We start from the raw sequence: 21,191 nt of genomic DNA on the forward strand, positions 1-21,191 counted from the left end.
AGGGTATGTCTTGATGACATATATAAGTATTTTTTTGACTAGTGTATTTCCTTATTATAAATGAATAAATATGTAAGCTGATTTATACATCAGTACTATGTGAATTTGTTTATTGTGTGTCCAACTGGGTACGCAGATAAAATTGAGTTTCTGGCTTTGAAAAGCAGAGACCCAGACCCTGAACCATCATGTCTGTGAAAGTTCTGCTACCCTTAAGGGCCTTTATGAGAGATAGCTGCTTTCTCTGTAGACCTCTGACTTCTCTTATCTGACTTCTCTTTCTTTGGTTTCAATAGAAATAGGCATTAAAACAATATTAAAATTTCATAGCATGCATGTAGCATTTCTTTGAACATCTTTAAAATGGAATAGTAGGAGAATAAGTGCCTGAGTTCTGAAGTTCAGTTCAGTGAACTGAGGTTACTTTCTAGCCCCAGGAGTCATGGTTCCAATCAGGTTCCTTTCAGTACCTGTACCTCCTGTTATTTGAAGGAAATAAGTGGGAAGAAATAGGTTTTAAATTTTATTTAAAAGCTGAAATATTGGGGTGCCTAGGTGGCTCAGTTGGTTTAGTATCTGATGTTGGCCCCAAAGGGCCGTGGATCTGGGGTGGCGAAGGAACTGAGAAAAAGAGACAACAGTATAGCGAGGCACAGGGGACCCGGAGCCAACAACCCTAGGTACCGAGGTTTATTGTACATCTTCTTATATACGTTTTCAGGAAAAACAGATCAGCAATGATTAACAACAGAAAGCTTAGCAAAGCATGTCAATGGTGTACATCTGATTCAGCTATCGTACATGTATGTATCGTACATGTATCGTACATGTATGCAGCCTTGCAGATACATATGTTCCGGTAAATAGAGGCAAAGACAAAGGGAGTGAATGCACTGTGCTATATACAGCTGGCTTCCTTTAAGCAAAACATCCGTATCTGCATACTAAAGAACAGACCACATTTTCCAAGGGCAATTCACTCAAGTCCTTTCAGGTTATTTTTAACCTTACCATCTCATGTTTTCTCAGAGATCTTGGAGCCTGAATGAATATGCGCCTACGGTAATTGTGGTGTTCTGTTTCCCATGATGAGGGTCATGATCTCACGGTTCCTGAGTGAGCCCCACATCGGTCTCTATGCTGACCGATGTGTAGCCTGCTTGGAATTCTCCCTCTGTCTCTCTCTCTCTCTCTCTCTCTCCCTTGCTCTCGTTCTCTCTGTCTCTTTTCCCTCTCCCCCCAGAAATAAATAAATAAACTGAAATTTTTTTAAAAAGCTGAAATATTTATTTAAGCAGAAAAGAGAGAATCTAGGACCTGTAATTTTCTAAGGAAAATGTGCTACTTGAACTCATAGTTCAAATCTAACACATTTTCTTTTTTGGATGCTTTGATGATTAATAAACTTTTAGCTCAAGTAAATTTGGCTCATAATTTTCTTCAGGGAAGTATATCATGAATAATTAACTGCAAAAAGAAAACACTGATAGAGTTAAATTTTCAATTTGTATCTTTCATTTAATGACTAATATGTTTTTATGTTTCATTTAATGAAGGTTGTAAGAGGAGTCATGTCAGAAGAAACAGTAAGCGAATCACAGTTTTCCTTGAAGACTGCAGTACTAAGAGTGTTTGATCTTCCTCTGTCTTGGTACTATTCTCTCTCCCAGGTAAACAAACAAAAAACATGAAGTCGAATAAGTTTATTGCTCAGAGCATAGTATTTTGTTTATAGTATTTAAATTTCAATTGAAGTTTTAAATGGTTCAGTCAAAATGTTTATTAAGGTAGTTTAGGATGCCTGGGTGGCTCAGTCAGTTACGTGTCCTACTCTTGGTTTCTACTCAAGTCGTGATATCATATTTCATGAGTTTGAGCCCCACACCAGGCTCTGGCTGGCAGCAAAAAGCCTGGTTGGCATTCTCTCTTTCTCTCCATTTCCCTTTCTCTCTGCCCTTCCCCATTGGTATATGTGTATGTGCATGTGTTCTATTTCTCGAAATAAAAACAAAAAATAAAAACCAAAAACTTTAAAATGTTTATTAATGTGGTTTAAAACTTACTTGGTTTTTATTTCATGGCTTTTTGTTACCATATTCATAACTTTAAAAAAATTTTTTTAATGTTTTTTTTTTTGAGAGAGAGAGACAGAGCATGAGTGGGGGAGGAGCAGAGAGAGAGGGAGACACAGAACCTAAAGCAGGCTCCAGGCTCTGAGCTGTCAGCACAGAGCCTGATGTGGGGCTCGAACCCACGAACCACAGACCATGACCTGAGCCAAAGTTGGCTGCTTAACTGACTGAGCTACCCAGGCTCCTCTCATATTCATAACTTTTAAAAGGAGATTGTAGGGGCGCCTGGGTGGCTCAGGTCATGATCTCACAGTTCATGGGTTTGAGCCCCCCATCGGGCTCTGTGTTGATAGCTCAGAGCCTGGAGCCTGCTTCAGATTCTGTGTCTCCCTCCCTCTCTGTCCCTCCCCTGCTTGTGCTCTGTCTCTCTCGGTCTCTCAAAAATAAATAAACATTAAAAAAAAATTTAAAAAAGGAGATTTCATTACTTGAAAAAAAAAAAAAAATAGTACTGAGGTGCCTGGCCAGCTCACTTAGAAGAGCAAGTGACTCTTGATCTTGGGGTTGTGAGTTTCAAGTCCCATGCTGGGTGTAGAGATACATACATACATAAACAAACAAACTTAAAAATAAATAGTCCTCCTTAAGTGAATTTACATAGTCCATTAAAGCTATTTTCAGTGATGGAGTGCCTGGGTTACTCAGTTGAGTGTCCCAACTCTTGATTTCAGGTCATGATCCCAGGGTTGTGGGATCGAGCCCCATGTTGGGCTGTGTTGAGTGTAGGGCCTGCTTGGGAGTCTCTCTTTCTCCCTCAGCCCCTCTACCCTCTCATACTCTCTCTCTGTGTGTCTCTCTCTCAAATCAAAATAAAGTAAAAAAAAAATATTTTCAGTGAATTATGTTATTGAAGTGGATCTGTTCTCATCACAGTCCTTTAATTTTGTTTTATAGGGGTAAAATATACATAACATAAAATTTACCTTTTTAACCATTATAAAATGTATAGTTCAGTAGCATTAGGTATATTGTTGTGCAACCAATCTTTGGAACTTCTTGCAAATCTGAAACTGTACAGCCACTAAATAGCAACTTTACATTCCCCCTCTGTTTCTAATTTGACTACTCTAAGTACCTCATAAATGGAATTATATAATGTTTGTCTTTGGGGGAATGGTTTATTTTACTTAGCATGATGTCCTCAAGATTCATCCATTTTGTAGCACGTCAGAATTTCTTTTCCCAGGTTGAATAACACTTGATTTTATGTATACACTGCATTTTATTTATCTGTTCATCCATCACAGGTCATTTGGGTTACTTCTATCTTTTGGCTATTGTGAATAATGGTGTTATGAACATGACTGTATGAATATCTACTCAAGTCCCTGCCTTCAGTTCTTTTGGATATATACCTAGAAGTGAAATTTCTGGATCACATGGTAATTCTATTTTTAATTTGTTGAGGAACTGGCATATTGTTTTCCATAGTGGCTCTGCCAGTTTTCATTCTACCAGCAGTGCACAAGGGTTCCCATTTCTCCACATTCTCACCAACACTTGTTATTTTGTTTTTGTTTTTGTTTTTTTTTTAATATAATTTATTGTCAAATTGGCTAACATGTAGTGTGTAAAGTGTGCTCTTGGTTTTTGGGGTAGATTCCTGTGGTTCATCGCTTACACACAACACCTAGTGCTCATCCCAACAAGTGCCCTCCTCAATGTCCATTACCCATTTTCTCCTCTCCCCCAACCTCATCCACCCTCAGTTTGTTCTCTGTATTTAAGAGTCTCTTATGGTTTGCCTCCCTACCTCTCTGTTTGTAACTATTTTTACCCCTTCCCTTCCCCCATGGTCTTCTGATAAGTTTCTCAAGATCCACATAGGAGTAAAACATGATATCTGTCCTTCTCTGACTGACTTATTTCACTCAGCATATCTTCCAGTTCCATCCATGTTGCTGCAAATGGCATGATTTCATTCTTTCTCATTGCCAAGTAGTGTTCCATTGTATATATAAACCACATCTTCTTTATCTGTTCATCAGTTGATGGACATTTAGACTCTTTCCATAATTTGACTATTGTTGAAAGTGCTGCTATAGGGGCGCCTGGGTGGCGCAGTCGGTTAAGCGTCCGACTTCAGCCAGGTCACGATCTCGCGGTCCGTGAGTTCGAGCCCCGCGTCAGGCTCTGGGCTGATGGCTCAGAGCCTGGAGCCTGTTTCCGATTCTGTGTCTCCCTCTCTCTCTGCCCCTCCCCCGTTCATGCTCTGTCTCTCTCTGTCCCAAAAATAAATAAACGTTGAAAAAAAAAAAAAGAAAGTGCTGCTATAAACATTGGGGTACATGTGCCCCTATATCAGCACTCCTGTATCCCTTGGGTAAATTCCTAGTAGTGCTATTACTGGGTCATAGGGTAGTTATATTTTTAATTTTTTGAGGAATCTCCACACTGTTTTCCAGAGTGGCTGCACCAATTTGCATTCCCACCAACAGTGCAAGAGGGTTCCTGTTTCTCCACATCCTCGCCAGCATCTATAGTTTACTGATTTGTTCATTTTAGCTACTCTGACCAGTGTGAGGTGGTATCTCAGTTTGGTTTTGATTTGTATTTCCCTGATGATGAGTGTCATTGAGCATCTTTTCATATGTCTGTTGGCCATCTGGATGTCTTCTTTGAAAAAGTGTCTATTCATGTCTTCTGCCTATTTCTTCACTGGATTATCTGTTTTTCAGGTGTTGAGTTTGGTAAGTTCTGTATAGATTTTGGATACTAACCCTTTATCTGATATGTCATTTGGAAACATCTTTCTCTGTTTTTTGTTTTTTTTTTTTTTTTTTTAATAGTAGCTACCTAAAGCTGTCTGAGTTGGTATATCATTGTGGTTTTGATTTGCATTTTCCTAATGATTAAGGAATCCCATTTCCATGGGAACAGTCCCTTTATTTTTAATGTTTGTTTCTAATGCAATATGTACTTCATTGTACTGAAGAAAAAGGTATGTGTGGAAAGTAGCATTTAGTTCACTAAAGCTATAATGTATTTCATTAAATCCAAGATGATCATTTTTTACATTTCAATGTTTGCAAAACTTGCTTACATGTTAAAGTGAGTGGTATCTCAGATGGGAGGAGTATAGTGTAATTTTACATTTATATATAGGGAAGGATGTGGCACAGATGTATGAGAAGTAGCAATTATACCTAGTGTTCACTGTGTTTAAGATATTATTTATGTCCTTTATACATAAAATGTCTGTAATCCTCAAAGTAACCCTGGAATTTAGATATCATCTCCATTTTACAGATCTGGAGGCTTTAAGGGCTTAATTAACTTGTCCAAAAGGAGTATATAATAATGTGAGATTTTAACTTGTATCTCCTTCATCCCCAAATCCATTTTCTCTCTTTTCCTTTCTCTCTCTCTCTCTTTTAGATTATTCATTTTTTTGAGAGAGAGAGAGCAGAGGAGGGGCAGAGAAAGAGGGGGACAGAGGATCCGAAGCAGGCTCTCTGCTGACAGCAGAGAGCCCCATGTGGGGCTCAAACTCACAAACTGTGAGATCATGACCTGAGCTGAAGTTGGACACTTAACCAACTGAGCCACCCAGGTGCCCTATCTCTCTTTTCCTGTCTTTACTTTTTCAGGAGTATATACTTAAAAGAAAATTTGACAAATATAGAAAAGAATTAAAGAGAAAATAAAAATTACCAACAGTTCCTCTGTAAAAGCTTATTTGCTATACTTTTTCTTTTTTGTTTCTTTTTAATGTTTATTTATTTTTGAGAGGGGAGGAGGGGAAGAGAGAGAGGGAGACACAGACTCCAAAGCAGGCTCCAGACTCTGAGCTGTCAGCACAGAGCCTGACTTGGGTCTTGAACCCACAAACCGCAAGATCATGATCGAGCCGAAGCAGGAGACTTAACCGACTGAGCCACCCAGGCGCCCATCTCTCTTTTCTTTTCTTTCCTTTTTTAGGACTATGTGCTTGAAAGATAATTTGACAAATATGGACAAGAATAAAAGAGAAAAAAAATTACCAACAGTTCCTCTGTAAAAGCTTATTTGCTATACTTTTTCTAGGTCTTTTATTTTTGCATATATATCTCTGCCCTCCATGCCCCACTTCCCACCCCCACTGCCCTGTTCCCCTCCACCATTTGAGATTATAAAGTTTCATATTTTGAGCATTTTCTGTCCTTAGAAATGCTTTATGAATATAGATGTACTATAGTTTATTGAATATTTCTTTTTTTATGTTTTTGGTTTGTTTCGACAGTTATGAAACTTTGTCCCATTTTTAGATTTCATTAAGGTGGATTCCTAGAGGTGAAAATATTGAGTCTAAATGTTTGGTATTTTTTATTTGTTTTTGTTATGCCATTTGGATAACATTTAAAAAGACTTCCAAAGGTGACTGTGTGATTCAGTTGGTTAAGTTCCAACTCTTGATTTTGGGTCAGGTCATGATCTCATAATCATGAGTACAAGCCCTGTGTTGGGCTCTGCACTGACAGCTCAGAGCCTGCTTGGGATTTTCTCTCTCTCTCTCTCTCTCTCTCTCACTCACTCACTCTCTCTCCCCCCCTCTCTCCCCTTCTCTCTGCCCCTCACCCCCCACCCAAAACTCATAAACATACTTAAAAAAAATAAAAAGACTTCCAGATGGTCATAGCTGCATCCACTGTATGTAAAGCAATATGCTAGACATTTTATATTAGGTGCATTTACAAACTCATTTAATCCTTAAAGTGATATAAAATAATAGTATTCTTTAAAAAGTATTATTTGAGTAGCTAATACATTTATATGGTTCACAAATCAAAACCACACACACACATATACATATTCATATACATATACATATATGTGTATACACACACACACACACACACACACACACACACACACACACAGGTGTTTTACTCTATCTCAGTTCCCATCCACTCCCTATAGGTAACCATTTAGATTACTTGAATATCTTTCAGGGTTTCCTTATTCACATATCAGCAAAAAGCAGTTATATAACTCCCCTTCTTATAAAAGGGAGCATACTACCTATGTTCCCGTTTTTTTATACTTAAAAAATTTCCTGGAGATCTCTCCATATTAATATATGTAGATCTTCTTTTTCTTTTTCTTTGTTTTTTTATTCCTACAGCTACATAATATTTCTTTAAAAATTTTTTTAATGTTTATATTTGAGAGAGAAAGTGCATGAGTGGGGGTGGGGCAGAGGGAGACAGAGACAGAATCTGAAGCAGGCTTCAGGCTCTGGGCTGTCAGCACAGAGCCCAACAAAGGGCTCAAACTCACAAGCCTTGAGATCATGACCTGAGCTGAAGTTGGATGCTTAGCTGACTGAGTCACCCAGGTGCCCCTTTTCTTTTCTCTCTCTTTTTTTTTTTTTATGTTTATTTTTGAGAGAGAGAGTACGCACATGTGCACTAGTTGGGGAGGGGGAAAGACAGAGAGAGAGACAGAGAGAGAGAAGCACAGAATCCAAAGGAGGCTCCAGGCTCTGAGCTATCAGTGGAGATCCCAATTCGGTACTCGAACCCATGAACTGTGAGATCATGACTTGATCTGAAGTTGGATGCTTAATCAGCTGAACCACCCAGGCACCCCTACATAATATTTCTATATGTGAACATTTACGTTGTTTCTGATCTTGTACTGTTATAAACAATGCTATTATAGTGAGTTAGTTTGATATATCTCAATTCATACAACATAGCCATTGGATACAGGTATAGGCATAGGATGAATTTTTTAGACTTTGGATATCTGGGCCAAAGAGCAAGTTTATTTGAATTTTGGTAGATACTGCTAAATTGCCCTCTGTAGGAATAGTATTATTTTGTACTCCCTAAATTTTGGAGTTCTTGCCAATCTGAAAGTTGAGAATGGTATTTTATCATGGTTTTCATTTATTTTATTATTATTTGTTTTATTTTAGAGAGAGTATACGTGCAAGTGGGGGAGAAGGGCAAAGAGAGAGAGAGAGAGAGAGAGAGAGAGAGAGAGAGAGAGAATGAGAATCTTAAGCAGGCTCTACACTCAGCGCAGAGCCTGGCACAGGGCTTAATCCCACAACCCTGGGATTATGACCTGAGTCAAAATCAAGAGTTGGGTGCTCAATCGACTGAGCCACCCAGGCATCCCTCATCATGGTTTTAATTTTATCTCTCTCTTATATGTTAAGCTGGGAATATTTTCATAGATTTAAGAGTAATTTGTATTAAGTATGAACATTTTGAAGGCTTTCATTTGTCATTCTTAAATTGCTTTTCAGATTGGCTATAGCAATCCAGTCTTAATCAATCTTAATCATTTGATAAAATATGTTTTTTCACAGCCTAGAAATCAAAATATTAATTTTTAAAGAGTTCATTAGCATTTTGTATTTGTTTTTTAAGAATTACTTTTGTATCCTTTGCATGTATTGATTTTGCTATACCACTACTTTCCAATCCTAAGAATAATTTTCTGAGGTCATGTGTATTGTTCAACTTGTCCCATGGAATATTAAAAAAAATAATATGAAGAGTCATTGCAGGTAAACTGAAGTATACGTTCTATACTCTTAGTCATGGTATTTAGTATTCAAAACTCATTCCATGCTATCAGTGCTCTAAGGCAGGTCAGTAAACTACAGCCTCTGAGTCAAATCAAGACTACCACCTGGTTTTGCAAGTAAAGTTTTATTGGGACACAGCCATACTCATTTGTTAGTGTATTATCTGTGGCTGCTTCTGACCTACACTTAACACTTAACAGAGTTAAGTGGTTGCAGTAGAAACCATACGTTCCACAAGCCTAAAATATTTACTACTTGGCCTATACGAAAAAAAGTTTGTTGACTCCTACACTAAGAGAAGTTACAGGTTGAACAGCATCAAAGGGCTAAGAAAGGGCCAAGGAAAAGCTCAGAGTTCTTTTTTTTTTTTTTTTTTGTTTAATGTTTATTTATTATTGAGAGACAGAGAGACACAGAGCATGAGCAGGGGAGGGACCGAGAGATGGAGAGACACAGAATCCAAAGCAGGCTCCAGGCTCCAAGCTGTCAGCACAGAGCCCGATGCGGGGCTCGAACTCACAAACCGCAAGTTGGACCTGAGCCGAAGTTGGACGCTCAATCAACTGAGCCACCCAGGCGCCCCAAGCTCAGAGTTCTTTTTCTTTTTCTAAGTTTATTTATTTATTTTGAGAAGGAGAGAGAGAGAGGGAGAGAGAGAGAATCCCAAGCAGGCTCTGCACTGTCAGCCCAGAGCCTGACACGGGGTTTGATCCCACGAACCATGAGATCATGACTTGAGCTGAGATCAAGGGTTGGAGGCTTAACTGACTGAGCCACGCAGGCACCCCAAAGCTCAGAGTTCTTGTTTGGACAATTCTATAACTTTAGAATTATGTTGATCTTTTAAAAATATTTTTTCAACGTTTTTTTATTTTTGAGAGGGAGAGAGAGTACGTGAGCATGAGCGGGGGAGGGGCAGAGAGAGAGAGGGGGACAGAGGATCTGAAGTGAGCTCTGCGCTAACAGCATAGAGCCCAATATCAGCTTGAACTTGAATCCAAGCCATGAAATCATGACCTGAGTTAAAGGTGGAACTGCAACTGACTGAGCCACCCAGGTACCCCAGATTGATTTTTTTATGAAAAAAGACATGTAAGATTTTTTTGTTCATTAGTTCAGCCTCCAAAGATTGAGAAGCCATATTGGATGCAGTTCAGTTATATAATTAATTGCATAGTGAGATACGTCATTGGTGTGACTGTAGTTTCTTTTTTTTAAATTTTTTTAATGTTTTTTTTTTTACCCTTGAGAGACAGAGTGAGGGAGGGGGAAAGGCAGAGAAAGGAGACACAGAATCTGAAGCAGGCTCCAGGCTGTCAGCACAGAGCCTGACGTGGGGCTCGAACTCAACAAAACCGTGGCATCTGAGCTGAGCTGAAGTTAGATGCTTAGCCACCTAGGCACCCCTGTAGTATTTTTAATATATGATGTATAACATGAATGGATTTAAACACTTTCTACAATGCATCTTGATTCATGTTTCACCACTGTAGAGTTGTGTAACCTTTGGCAGGTTGCTTAACCTCTTTGAAGCCAATTTACCATGTCTGACATACAATAAAAATGAGCACCCCAATAAATGTTGACTCCTATTTCCCTGTGTCATTTATTTAAGGAATAATACATTTTCCAAGTATTTGTTTTTTAATTTAATGAATACATACTCTAGGGGCACCTGCCTGGCTCAGTTGATAGAGCTTGCAACTCTTGATCTCGGGGTTGTGAGTTCGAGCCCCACGATGTAGAGATTGCTTAGGGATAAAATCTTTAAAAAATAATGAATGCATACTTTAAACAAAATACTTAAGTCTCTTTTGCATCTGTGGTTTTCTTAAGGATTACTTTGGTATATCACTGTGTATCATGTTAATACAAGCAGATTGTGTTTTTCATCGGGAAACCACAACATGAAGTGGTAAGTAGTTTAGTTGGTTCTCCAACTTCAGAGTGTTAAGTGAGAAAGACAAAGTACTTAAAATAAAAATCTTTCTAAATGCAGTGTGACATCCTGAGTTGGTCCTGAAATAGAAAATTAGTGGAAAAACTGGTGAAATCAGAATAAAGTCTATATAATTTAGTTAGTAATATTGTAGTAGGGGTGCCTGGGTGACTCAGTTGGTTAAGCAGCCAACTCTTGGTTTCAGCTCAGGTCATGATCTCACAGTTTGTGGGTTCGAGCCCCATGTTGGGATCTGCACTGACAGCATTGAGCCTGCTTGGGTTTCTCTCTCTTGTGCTCTCTCTCTTTGCCCTCTGTTCCCACTCGTGCTCTCTCTCTCTCTCTCAAAAATAATATGTAAACATTAAAATATTAAAAAATAATATTGTACTAATATGAATTTTTTAGTTTTGACAAGAGTACTGTGTTAATATAAGATGTTAATATCAGGAAAATCTTAAGTGATATGTATATAGGAAATCTACAATCTTTGCAACTTTTTTGTCAATGTAAAATTATTTCAAACTAAGATTTGTTAAAAATTTTTAAATTAAATTAACAAATAATTTCTCACATTTTTGAATGCCTGCTATGTGTCAGATACTACTTTATGTAGGTTATCTCTATTCACAAAAACCCTATGAGGAGGATGTTATTCCTGTTTGTTCAGAGTTTACAGTTTGAATGCAGTGTGTTCTAGTTATCAGAGAGATTCATTCGAAGTATATTTGTTAAGCCTCTAATGTGTTTCAGTCTAGATATAAAGTGGTGAGCAAGATCTAGATACAGGCCCAGCCCTAATTGAGTTGAGAACCTCAGTAAAATTTGTAGAAATGACCCCCCCACCCAACCCAAAAGGTGTTGTAAGTACTGTGTTTGAGGAATAGATCAACTTAGTTCTGGGAAGAAGTTTATGCTGAGTAAAGGGAAATAAAGTTATTGGAGCCGGAGACTTGTGTATGACTAATTATTCCTTGTCTTCCAGAATACATTAGATGGCAGGGGAAACTTGACAAGAGCATTTAACAATGGCATCAGGTTATGGAATGGGGAGGATTGTGAAATCTGAGCATAAGGAGTAGTGTTCTTTTCCTTTGTATTCTCAGTGTCTAGGCCATAAATGGATGTTCAATTCATGTTGAATGCATAGGATGTGTCTAGTTTTCATTTGTCTGGAGGTCACGAAATGGACTGTATCACCACAAAAGGTTCCTCTGAGCTTTAGGATTCTGGATGCTGTATTTCCAGTGTTCTAAGCAATGATATGAAAGTAATTGACCTTCCTCTGGGGAAAAAAAGTAACAAAACAAGAAATGATAGGAGTGATACTGGAGACTTTCAGACCTTGTGTAGATTACTTAGGATAAACATCTTTCTCTGGGGAATTTGTTGCTTTTTTGTCATGGAAAAGGTTTCTTTTTTCATGAGATTAGGACTGTAAACTTTGGTGGTTTTTTAATATAAAAATAATATATAAACAGAACTTAGATCTTAACAAAAGTGAATTGATTTTTATTGTATTTGAATTTATATTAGTAAAACACATTATATGCCTGATGGAGTAGCTTTAATTTTGTGTTTGTTTGTTTGTTTGTTTGTTTATTTATTTATGTACTTCATGCCTAGTGAGGAACCCAATGTGGGGCTTGAACTCATGATGCTGAGATCAAGACACTTAACCGACTGAGCCACACAAGGACCCCTTAATTTTGTACTTTTATCTCTTAATAGAATAGTTCTCTAACTTCAGTGCCCTTGGATAGAGCTGACAGTTTAAGCAGACATGGTCACTTAGCTGTGACTGGACCTGTATTGATAGATTATTTTCTTTAATGGAGGTTTTAATTTTGTTATCTTACATTTATTCCTGCAGTAAATAATCTTTACATTTGATCTAAGGTTAATATTTTTTTGGTAATGAGGTCATGGCAGTTTATACAATATATTGAAAATTAAGGTATTCTTAATAATAGGGTTCTTTTTATATTTAATATAAAATAAAAATATTAGAATTTTTCTTTAAGATTTAATTTTTGAGTAATCTCTACACCCAACATGGGGCTTGAACTTGCAACCCTGAGATCGAGAGTTGCCCGCTCCACTAACTGAGTCATCCAGGTATCCCAATAATAGTGCTGTTTTTAGAATTTATTTTATCATTGGATCTTTAGTATCCTAATTCAAGGAATTGCTGTTTTTTTCCAAATCTCATTTAATTGCTATGAACACTGAAGATATGTTTCCAGAGCGAAAAACATAGAAACAGAAAGAAATAAAAATTTGCTGATACCTGTAGTAGAGACATTGCTTAAGAGAATAATTCTTTTTTTAAAAATGTTTATTTATTTTTGAGAAAGAGAGAAGGCAAGTGAGGCTCTGTGCTGTCAGTGCAGAGCCTGACATATGGCTCGAACTCACAAAGTGTGAGATCATGACCTGAGCCGAATTGGATGCTTAACCAACTGAGCCACCCAAGTGCCCCAATTCTTAAAGATCATTAAGGGAAAATATTTGAGGCAATATTGGAATGTTCTACTTTTTCTGGATAGTGTTGAAGGAATTTAAATGGACTTGGAAGAAAAGTAGAGTAAGAATAGTTTTAAGAATAGTTTTAATTTTTTTGTTGGACCACAGTCTTTGAGGCCAAATGCTAATGGTAAATGGAAGTAAATCATTTCTAGTATTCCAGAAAATACTGGAATACTCTCTCCAATGCTCTCTCTCTCACAAAAACAAAAAAAAGTTTACAATTTAAGTTTTGACGTACATTTGTATGTACTTGTGCAATTCTTGATTCTTGCCACAATCAGATTAATGAATATATCCATAAGCTCCAAAAATTTATTTCCCTTTGTAATCTCTCCCTTCGCATCTCCTTGTCCCACTCCCCTCCCTCCCTTCTCCCCCAGGCAACCATTGATCTGCTTTTTGTCACTCTAGATTAATTTGAATTTTCTGTTTTATATAAAATGGAATTATATAATATGTACTTTCTTTTGCCTGTTTTTTTTCAAGTAGTCTGATTGTATTGAAATATATATGTGTTGTATGTATCAGCACAGTTTGTTTACCTGTTCATCTTTTGGTGGACATGTAGGTTGTTTCCTGTTTTGTGTTTTAATTGTAAGTAAAGTTGCTAAGAACATCCCAATACAAGTCTTTGTATGACATATGCTTTCATTTTTCTTGGGTAGGTACTTAGGAGTGGAATGACTGAATCACAAGATAGGGATGTATTTAATTTTTAAAGAAAATGCCATACTTCTTCCAAAGTGGCTATATCATTGTTAGGGCCAGTCTTTTAATTTTAGCCATTCTAATATAGGTATGTAGTAGAATCTTGTGGGTTTTTTTTTTTTTTTAATTTTTTAATTTTTTTATGTTTATTTATTTTGAGAGTGAGAGAGACACAAAGCACAAGTGAGGGAGGCGCAGAGAGAGAGGAAGACACAGAATCTAAAGCAGGCTCCAGGCTCTGAGCTGTCAGCACAGAGTGCGATGTAAGGCTTGAACTTGTGAAACACGAGATCATGACCTGAGCCTAAGTTGGATGCTCAACTGACTAAGCCACCCAGGAACCCTTCTTGTGGTTTTAATTTGATTTTCCCTGGTGACCAGTAATGTTGAACATGCTTTCATACGCTAATTTGCCATCCATAAGTCTTCTTTGTTGATGTGTCTGTTCAGAGCTTTTGCCCATTTTTTAATTGGGGTTTTTGTTTTCATATTCAGTTTTGAGAATTCTTTATATACCTTGGGTATAATTCCTTTTCAGACATATGATTTACAACTATTTTCTCCTAGTCTGTAGATTGCCTGTTCTACTTCTAAACAGTGCCTTTTATTTAACTTTTATTCTTATCTATTTATTTTATTATTTTTTATTTTTAGAGAGAGTGTGAGTGAGGGGAGGGACAGAGAGAGAGAGAGAGAGTGAGAGGGAGAGAGACAGAGAAGGAGAGAGAGACAAAAATCCCAAGCAGGGTCCACATTCAGCGCAGAGCCCCATATGGGTCTTGATTCCATGACCCTGGGATCATGATGTGAGCCAAAATCAAGAGTCTGATGCTTAACCAACTGAGCCACCCACCCAAGTGCCTTTATTTATTTATTTATTTATTTATTTATTTATTTATTTATGAGAGAGAGGGAGAGAGAGAATCTCAAGCAGGCTCCATGCTCAGTGTAGGGGGGCCCCATAAGGGGCTCAGTCTCCAGACTGCAAGATCAATACCTGAGCCAGAATCAAGAGTTGAATGTTTATCTGACTGAGCCACCCAGACATCCTCTTTTTAAATTATTATTTTATTTTATTTTTTTAAATAGTGTCTTAAAAATGTTTTTTAATGTTTATTTTTGAAAGAGGGACAGAGCACAAGCTGGGGAGGGGCAGAGAGAATGAGACACAGAATCTGAAGCAGGCTTCAGGCTGTGAGCTGTGAGCACAGAGCCCAGCATGGGGCTTGAACCCACGAACTGTGAGATCATGACCTGAACCAAAGTCCGATGCTTTAACTGACTGAGCCCCCCAAGTACCCCTTTAAACGGTGCCTTTTAAAGAGCAGAAGTTTTTGATTCTGAAATCCGTTTGTCAACTTTTCTTTTTTAAAAAATGAATCAGGCTTTGTGTCATCTCTAAGAAATATTTGCCCAGTGGAAGTTCACAAAGATTTTCTCCTATGCTTTCTTCTAGAACTGTATAGTTTTAGAGTTTATGTCCTTATAGTTTTAAGTTTATGATCTGTGCATGAATTATTGTATATAGTGTGGAGTTTTACAGCATATAATCTTTTGGAATTAGCTTTTTTCATTTTACATAATACATTTGCAATCCATTCACATTGTTGTGTATCTGAATATTATGTCCTTGTTTATTGCTGAGTATTCCATTATATGGATGTAACGTGTATCCATTTATCTGTTGAAGGACACCCAGGTGATTTCTGGGTTTGGGTGATTTCAAGATTACATAGATTTTCTGTTTTCTTCTAAAAATTCTTCCCTGAATTTCCTTTTTACTTTCAACAAAAATAGATTAACTATTTCTGCAGGTTTATTTCTGAACTCTATTCTGTTGCACTGATCTATATGTTTATACCAATACCACACTCTCTTAATTATTGTAGCTTTATACTTAAGTCTTGAAATTGGCTAGAGTATGTTCTCCAACTTTGTTCTTTTTCAGTTATTTTGGTTATCCTACTTCCTTTGCCTTTCTTTAATTTTTAAAAAAATAAGCTGCCAATATCTACAAAAATTTTTGCTGGGATTTTTATTATTTTCTGTAGATCAAATTGGAGAGAATGACATTTTACAGTCCATGAACATGATGTATCTCCTTTTATCTTTGTTGATTTCTTTGATTAGTGTTTTGTTGTTAACTGAATTTTTTAAAATTTTCTCTATTTTTTCTTTTACTTGGTGCTGTTATAAGTAGTATTGCTTTTTTTTTTTTTTATGTTTATTTTTGAGAGAGAGAAAGGGCATGCATGCGAGCTGAGGAAGGGCAGAGAGAGAGAGAGAGGCAGACAGAGGATCCAAAGCAGGCTCTACACTGTCAACGGAGAGCACAATGTGGGGCCTGAACTCACTAACGGTGAGATCATAACTAGAGCCAAAGTCAGATGCTTAACTGACTAGGCCACCCAGGTGCCCCAGTAGTATTGCTTTTTAATGTCAAATTCCATTTGCTTATTGCTATCATTGACTTTGTAGCCTATTTACCTACCAGTTCTAGGGGATTTGCGGGGAGATTCTTTGGGATTTTCCATGTGGACAATCAAGTTGTCTGCAGATAGAGACAGTTTTACTTTTTATTTTCCAGTGTGTATTTCTTTTATCCTTCTTTCTTCACTTTTGGCACTGGCTGTTACTTCTAATATGATGTTGGTTCTGTTGGCTTCAGGCATTCCTTGGCTGTGGCAGCATAACTGTAATCCTTGTCTTCTTCTTTGCATAGCCTTCTCCTTTTTGTCTCTGTGTGTCCTTTAATCCCTTATAAAGACACTCATTGGACATACGGTCCACCTTAATCCAATGCAATGTCATCTTGATTCTTACCTTAATTACATCGACAAAGATTTTTTTAAATAAGATCATATTCTGTTTTTCTTTTTCTTTCTTTTTTTTTTTTTTTTTAATGTAGGCTCCATGCCCAGTGTGGAGCCCAATACCAGGCTTGAACTCACAACCCTGAGATCAAGACCTGAGCTGAGATCAGGAATCAGATTCTTAACCAACTGAGCCACCTGGGTGCCCCATATATGATCATATTCTGATCTTCAAGGTGAACATGAGTTTTGAGGGGACGCTATTTAATGCACACACCTTCTAATCCTAATTTGCTGAGAGTTTTTATTTATTTTTTTTTTCTTTGAGAAGACAAAGAAAAACTTTATCTCAAGATTTCATCATATAGTTGGAGAGAAATAGGACATGGCTTATCATTAAGTAGTTTTAGATATACTATACCTAATCTTATTTTTCAAATCTAGTAGAAGCTGAAATGTAAGGGTTACGTAGACAAAAATTCTTGCTACATTTGAAGATTATAATAGAAGTAGGTCTGAGACAGAACCCCTAGCTAAAGTAATTCCTGCCTGATTCTTGCCAAGTCCCCCCTCTTTCTCTTAAATTGCTTGTTCTCCTTCCCAGTAATTGGTAAGGCAGACCAGCTTCTCCTCACTCCCTCCACCAGACTCCAGATGGCCTACAAAGGCCAATCAAACCTGCTCAAACACATAGCCTTTAAGATTTGGCTTCTTTGACTCTGTCTTTGGCACACACACATGCACACTCACACATACACCATCTTGCTTTCCCTGAAAGCTTTTCTTCAGATAAAATAATCCCAGCTCCTTATTTCCCCAACCCTTTAATCATTTTGTTTCTGTTCTCTGAACTCCTTCCAATTTCCCTATATATTGTATAATGTGGAAACCAAAACCACACACCATTTTCTAACAGGGTCTACGAGTTGCCAAATTTAGGGGGGCTCACTTACTTCTTCAATCAGAAATCAAAGCCAAGTCCAACAGGTTCTTAACAAGTGGACATTGGAACAGGTGTGACACCCTCATTCAATAAAGCAACACCTTCTGAGTAGATAATTATTCAGTGTGGAAAGGAAATCTACTTGCTTTCATTGAAAGGGATTTTTAGAATATTCATGCATTTGTATAAAACTTGCTGAGAGTTTTTAAGAAATCATGAGTGGATAGTGAATATTTTCAAATGTTCTTTTTTTAAATTTTTTTTTAATTTTTAAGTTTATTTATTTTGAGAGAGACAGAGTAAGCGGGGGAGGGGCAGAGGGAGAGGGAAAGAGAATCCCAAGCAGGTTCTGTGCTCCAGTGTGCTCCTGAGATCATGACCTAAGCCAAAACCAAAAGTCAGATGCTTAACTGACTGAGCCAGGGGCCCCTCAAATGTTCTTTTTGAATCTATTGAAATTATATTATGGCTTTTCTTCTTGGTTTGTTATTATGGTAAATTACATTGATTTTTGAATGTTGAACCAGATTTGCATTCCTAGGATATACACTCCTTGGTCATATATAGTGTTCATTTTTTGTTTAAAGTTTGTTTATTTATTTTCAGAGGGGAAGGAGGGGCAGAGAAAGAGAATTCCAAGCAGTGCTGTCAGCATGGAGCCTGATGCGGGGCATGATCCCACAAACCTTGAGATCATGACCTGAGTGGAAACCAAGAGTCAGACGCTTAACTGACTGAGCCACCCAGACTCTCCTGTAGTATTTATTTCCTGTAGTATCTCCTGTATATGTTGCTGGATTCAATGTGTTACTATTTTGTGAAGGACTTTTAAAAAAATCTATCTACATTATAGATATTTGTCTATAATTTTTTGTAACATCTTTGGTTTTGATATTAATAGTAATGCTAGCTTCACATATGATTGGGAAGTAGTCCCTCATTGAATGGAATTAATATTTCTTTTTTAAATATTTGGTAGAATTTGCCCTAATAATTTTGTTAAAAGGTTTTATTTAACTACAAATTCAATTTCTTTAGTACATACGTAACTATTCATTCTATCTATTTCTTCCAGAGGGAATTTATGGGCATAGAGTTGTTCATAGTAATACTTTTCATATCTGTGAGGTCTTTAGTGACAATGCCTCTCTCATTTCTGATTTTAGTAATATGTGTCTTTTCATCTTTTCTCTCTTTCTTTCTCTTTCTTTTTTGTTTTGGTCAGACTGGCTTCAGGTTTGTCAGTTTTACTGAATTTTTATTTTTATTTTTTTTTGCCAAAAGCCAGGAGTGAATCTATTGATTTCTTTTTAATAAGCTTTTGATTTAGTTTTGTATTTCATTGATTTCTGTTTAGTCTTTATTACTTCCTGTCTTCTACTTGCTTTGGATTGGATTTGTTCATCTGTTTTCTAGTTTCTTAAAGTAAAAACTCAGATTATGGATTTTACACCTTCTTTAATATAAGTGTTTAATGGTATGTATTTCCTTTGAAAGTTAAAGCTGCATCCTACAGTTTATGTCTTTTGTTCTTTTCACGGAATAGAGAAGGGTATTGATGCAGTTCATGCCCCTCCACAGAAACTCCTGTTTCCCTCCCTCGTTTCTGCACCATTGGGGAGACTTAGGAGTCTTGCAGTGTTTTCTGTGAGTAGTGCCTGGTGGGATTCGTGAAGATAAAACCTGCAAAAAGTATGGATTATGCCCATATTTACAACATCCCCCGTGTTCCTGGGGGTGCTTTACCCTTTCTCACCAATGCTACTGTCTCCACCAATTTACCAGCCATACTAGCTGAACTCTTCTTACTGATGTCCTGCTGTGTTTTATCTCTGCATGCCAGTGCTTATGCCCTATCTCTCCCTGCAGATACCTGTGTCTCCTTAATTTTGGGGCCAAGTGATTGCCCTCTGTCCTCAGCATTGTGATGGTTTCAAGAAAAATTGAGAACTTGCCATTTGTCTGGCTTGTTTTTGTTGTTCATTTGAAAGTGACACTCTTTCCAGCCCTCTACACCCCAAGATTATGGCTTTATTTTATAGTTCTCCTGTATTTAGGTGATTGTGTCTGTCCCCCAAGACAAAGTTAGTTACCTCTTATGTGAAGGTGATGTGAATACTTAGTGTATACTTATGTTACTGTATTTATCACACTATATTGTAATTACTTGTGAATATATTTGTCTCTACTATAACATACTGCTGGAAGGAGGCAAGATCTGTGTCCTCTATGCCTAGTGCTTCCTAATCAATGAAAGGCATTTGATAGTTGCTTGTTGAATAGAATTACAATAAGATTTTAATTCTAATTTTCATAGCACAGTGTGGTACTTTGTAAAATGCTGAGTAAATATTTGTTGAATAATTCATGCATAAAAGGGCTTATTCAGATTCTATTTAGAAATTAAGTTAATTCATGTTTGCTCAAATTTCCAGATAGTTAAAAAAAATTGGTATGTTTTAAAACTCGGAACTGGGGTGCCTGGGTGGCTCAGTTGGTTAAGCAACCAGCGTCAGCTCAGGTCATGATCTCACAGTTCATGGTTTCAAGCCCTGCATAGGGCTCTGTGCTGACAGCTCAGAGCCTGGAGCCTGCTTTGGATTCTGTGTCTTCATTTCTCTCTCTCTCTCTGCCCCTCCTCTACTCATGCTCTGTTTCTCTCTCTCTCAAAAATAAATAAATGTTAAAAATAAATACATAAATATATCTCTGAATTAATCATTCCTGTAATTTAAAATCTTGCTATGATTCAGTTAGTTGCATGAATTAATCATTACTTGTTCAACAGGTTTTAATGGGGTTGAATTATTTTGTGCTCCTTTTGATGTTTGTGGTAATACTGTTTATTTACCTAAGACTTTCAGAAATTAATATATTAGTACGTTTTGTTTGTTTTTAAACAAAATGTCATTCAAAGAGTGACAGCTTTCATTTGAGCTGTCATTCAAAGAGTGAAATAATATTCTTCTCATAGTAGTTAGAACTAGGTTATCTTAAGAATAAGTTTGCCTCTTACATCTTTATTTAAAGTGAACAAATATAAGAAGTTTTTTTTCAATCTAACTACATCTTTTCCAGATAAGATTTTCACCAGTAGCAAAAAAGCTGTTTGTGGTAACTGCAGTGAGTGCCGTATCTGTAATTTTTCTGGCCCGTCACTTTAAAAGAGGACGTGGAAAGAAGAAAGGAAAAATATTACCATGGGAACCAGAGCACCTCATACTTGAATACACTAAAAGAGCAGCATCAGACAAAGGTATGTGGAGATAGCTGAACTGAGTCTACAAAGAAAGTTTATATTTAAATCATAGAAAGATTTATATATTAATCATAACTGGAGTGCAGTGATTTCTGTGCTGTAGCCTCCAAAATGTCTTTCCTTAATATTTAACTCCCAGGTAATACAGATTAATTTTAGAAAGAATAGAACATACAGAGAAGTAAACAAAAAATTAAAATCACTTGATATTCTGCTACCCAGAAGTAATGACTTATAATACTTTGGCATATATCTGTCCATTTCTATTTGCATTTAAGTCTATTGAGATACACAATTTTATATTATGTACAAGTAGATGATGTATGTATTTTAAATAAAATTATG

General features: G+C 36.9%; 1 protein-coding gene across 3 annotated transcripts in view; it reads left to right on the top strand.

Annotated features, from left to right (window-relative positions):
- MIGA1 (mitoguardin 1) overlaps nt 1–21,191 on the top strand; it is a 106,890-nt gene that overhangs the window by 2,584 nt on the left and 83,115 nt on the right. For 2 of the 3 annotated variants that reach the window (XM_040470703.1, XM_040470705.1), the window contains exons 2-3: nt 1,557–1,670; nt 20,666–20,843. In XM_040470703.1, coding sequence (XP_040326637.1) covers nt 1,572–1,670; nt 20,666–20,843 — 277 coding nt within the window. In that variant the 5' untranslated portion in view covers nt 1,557–1,571. Of the gene's footprint in view, nt 1–1,556; nt 1,671–3,379; nt 3,515–20,665; nt 20,844–21,191 lie in introns of those variants that run through there. The other variant, XM_040470704.1, reaches the window with a different exon arrangement.

Source organism: Herpailurus yagouaroundi, unplaced genomic scaffold (assembly GCF_014898765.1).
Source record: "Herpailurus yagouaroundi ecotype Mexico unplaced genomic scaffold, PumYag 77, whole genome shotgun sequence".
In the NCBI taxonomy this organism is placed as follows: domain Eukaryota; kingdom Metazoa; phylum Chordata; class Mammalia; order Carnivora; family Felidae; genus Herpailurus; species Herpailurus yagouaroundi.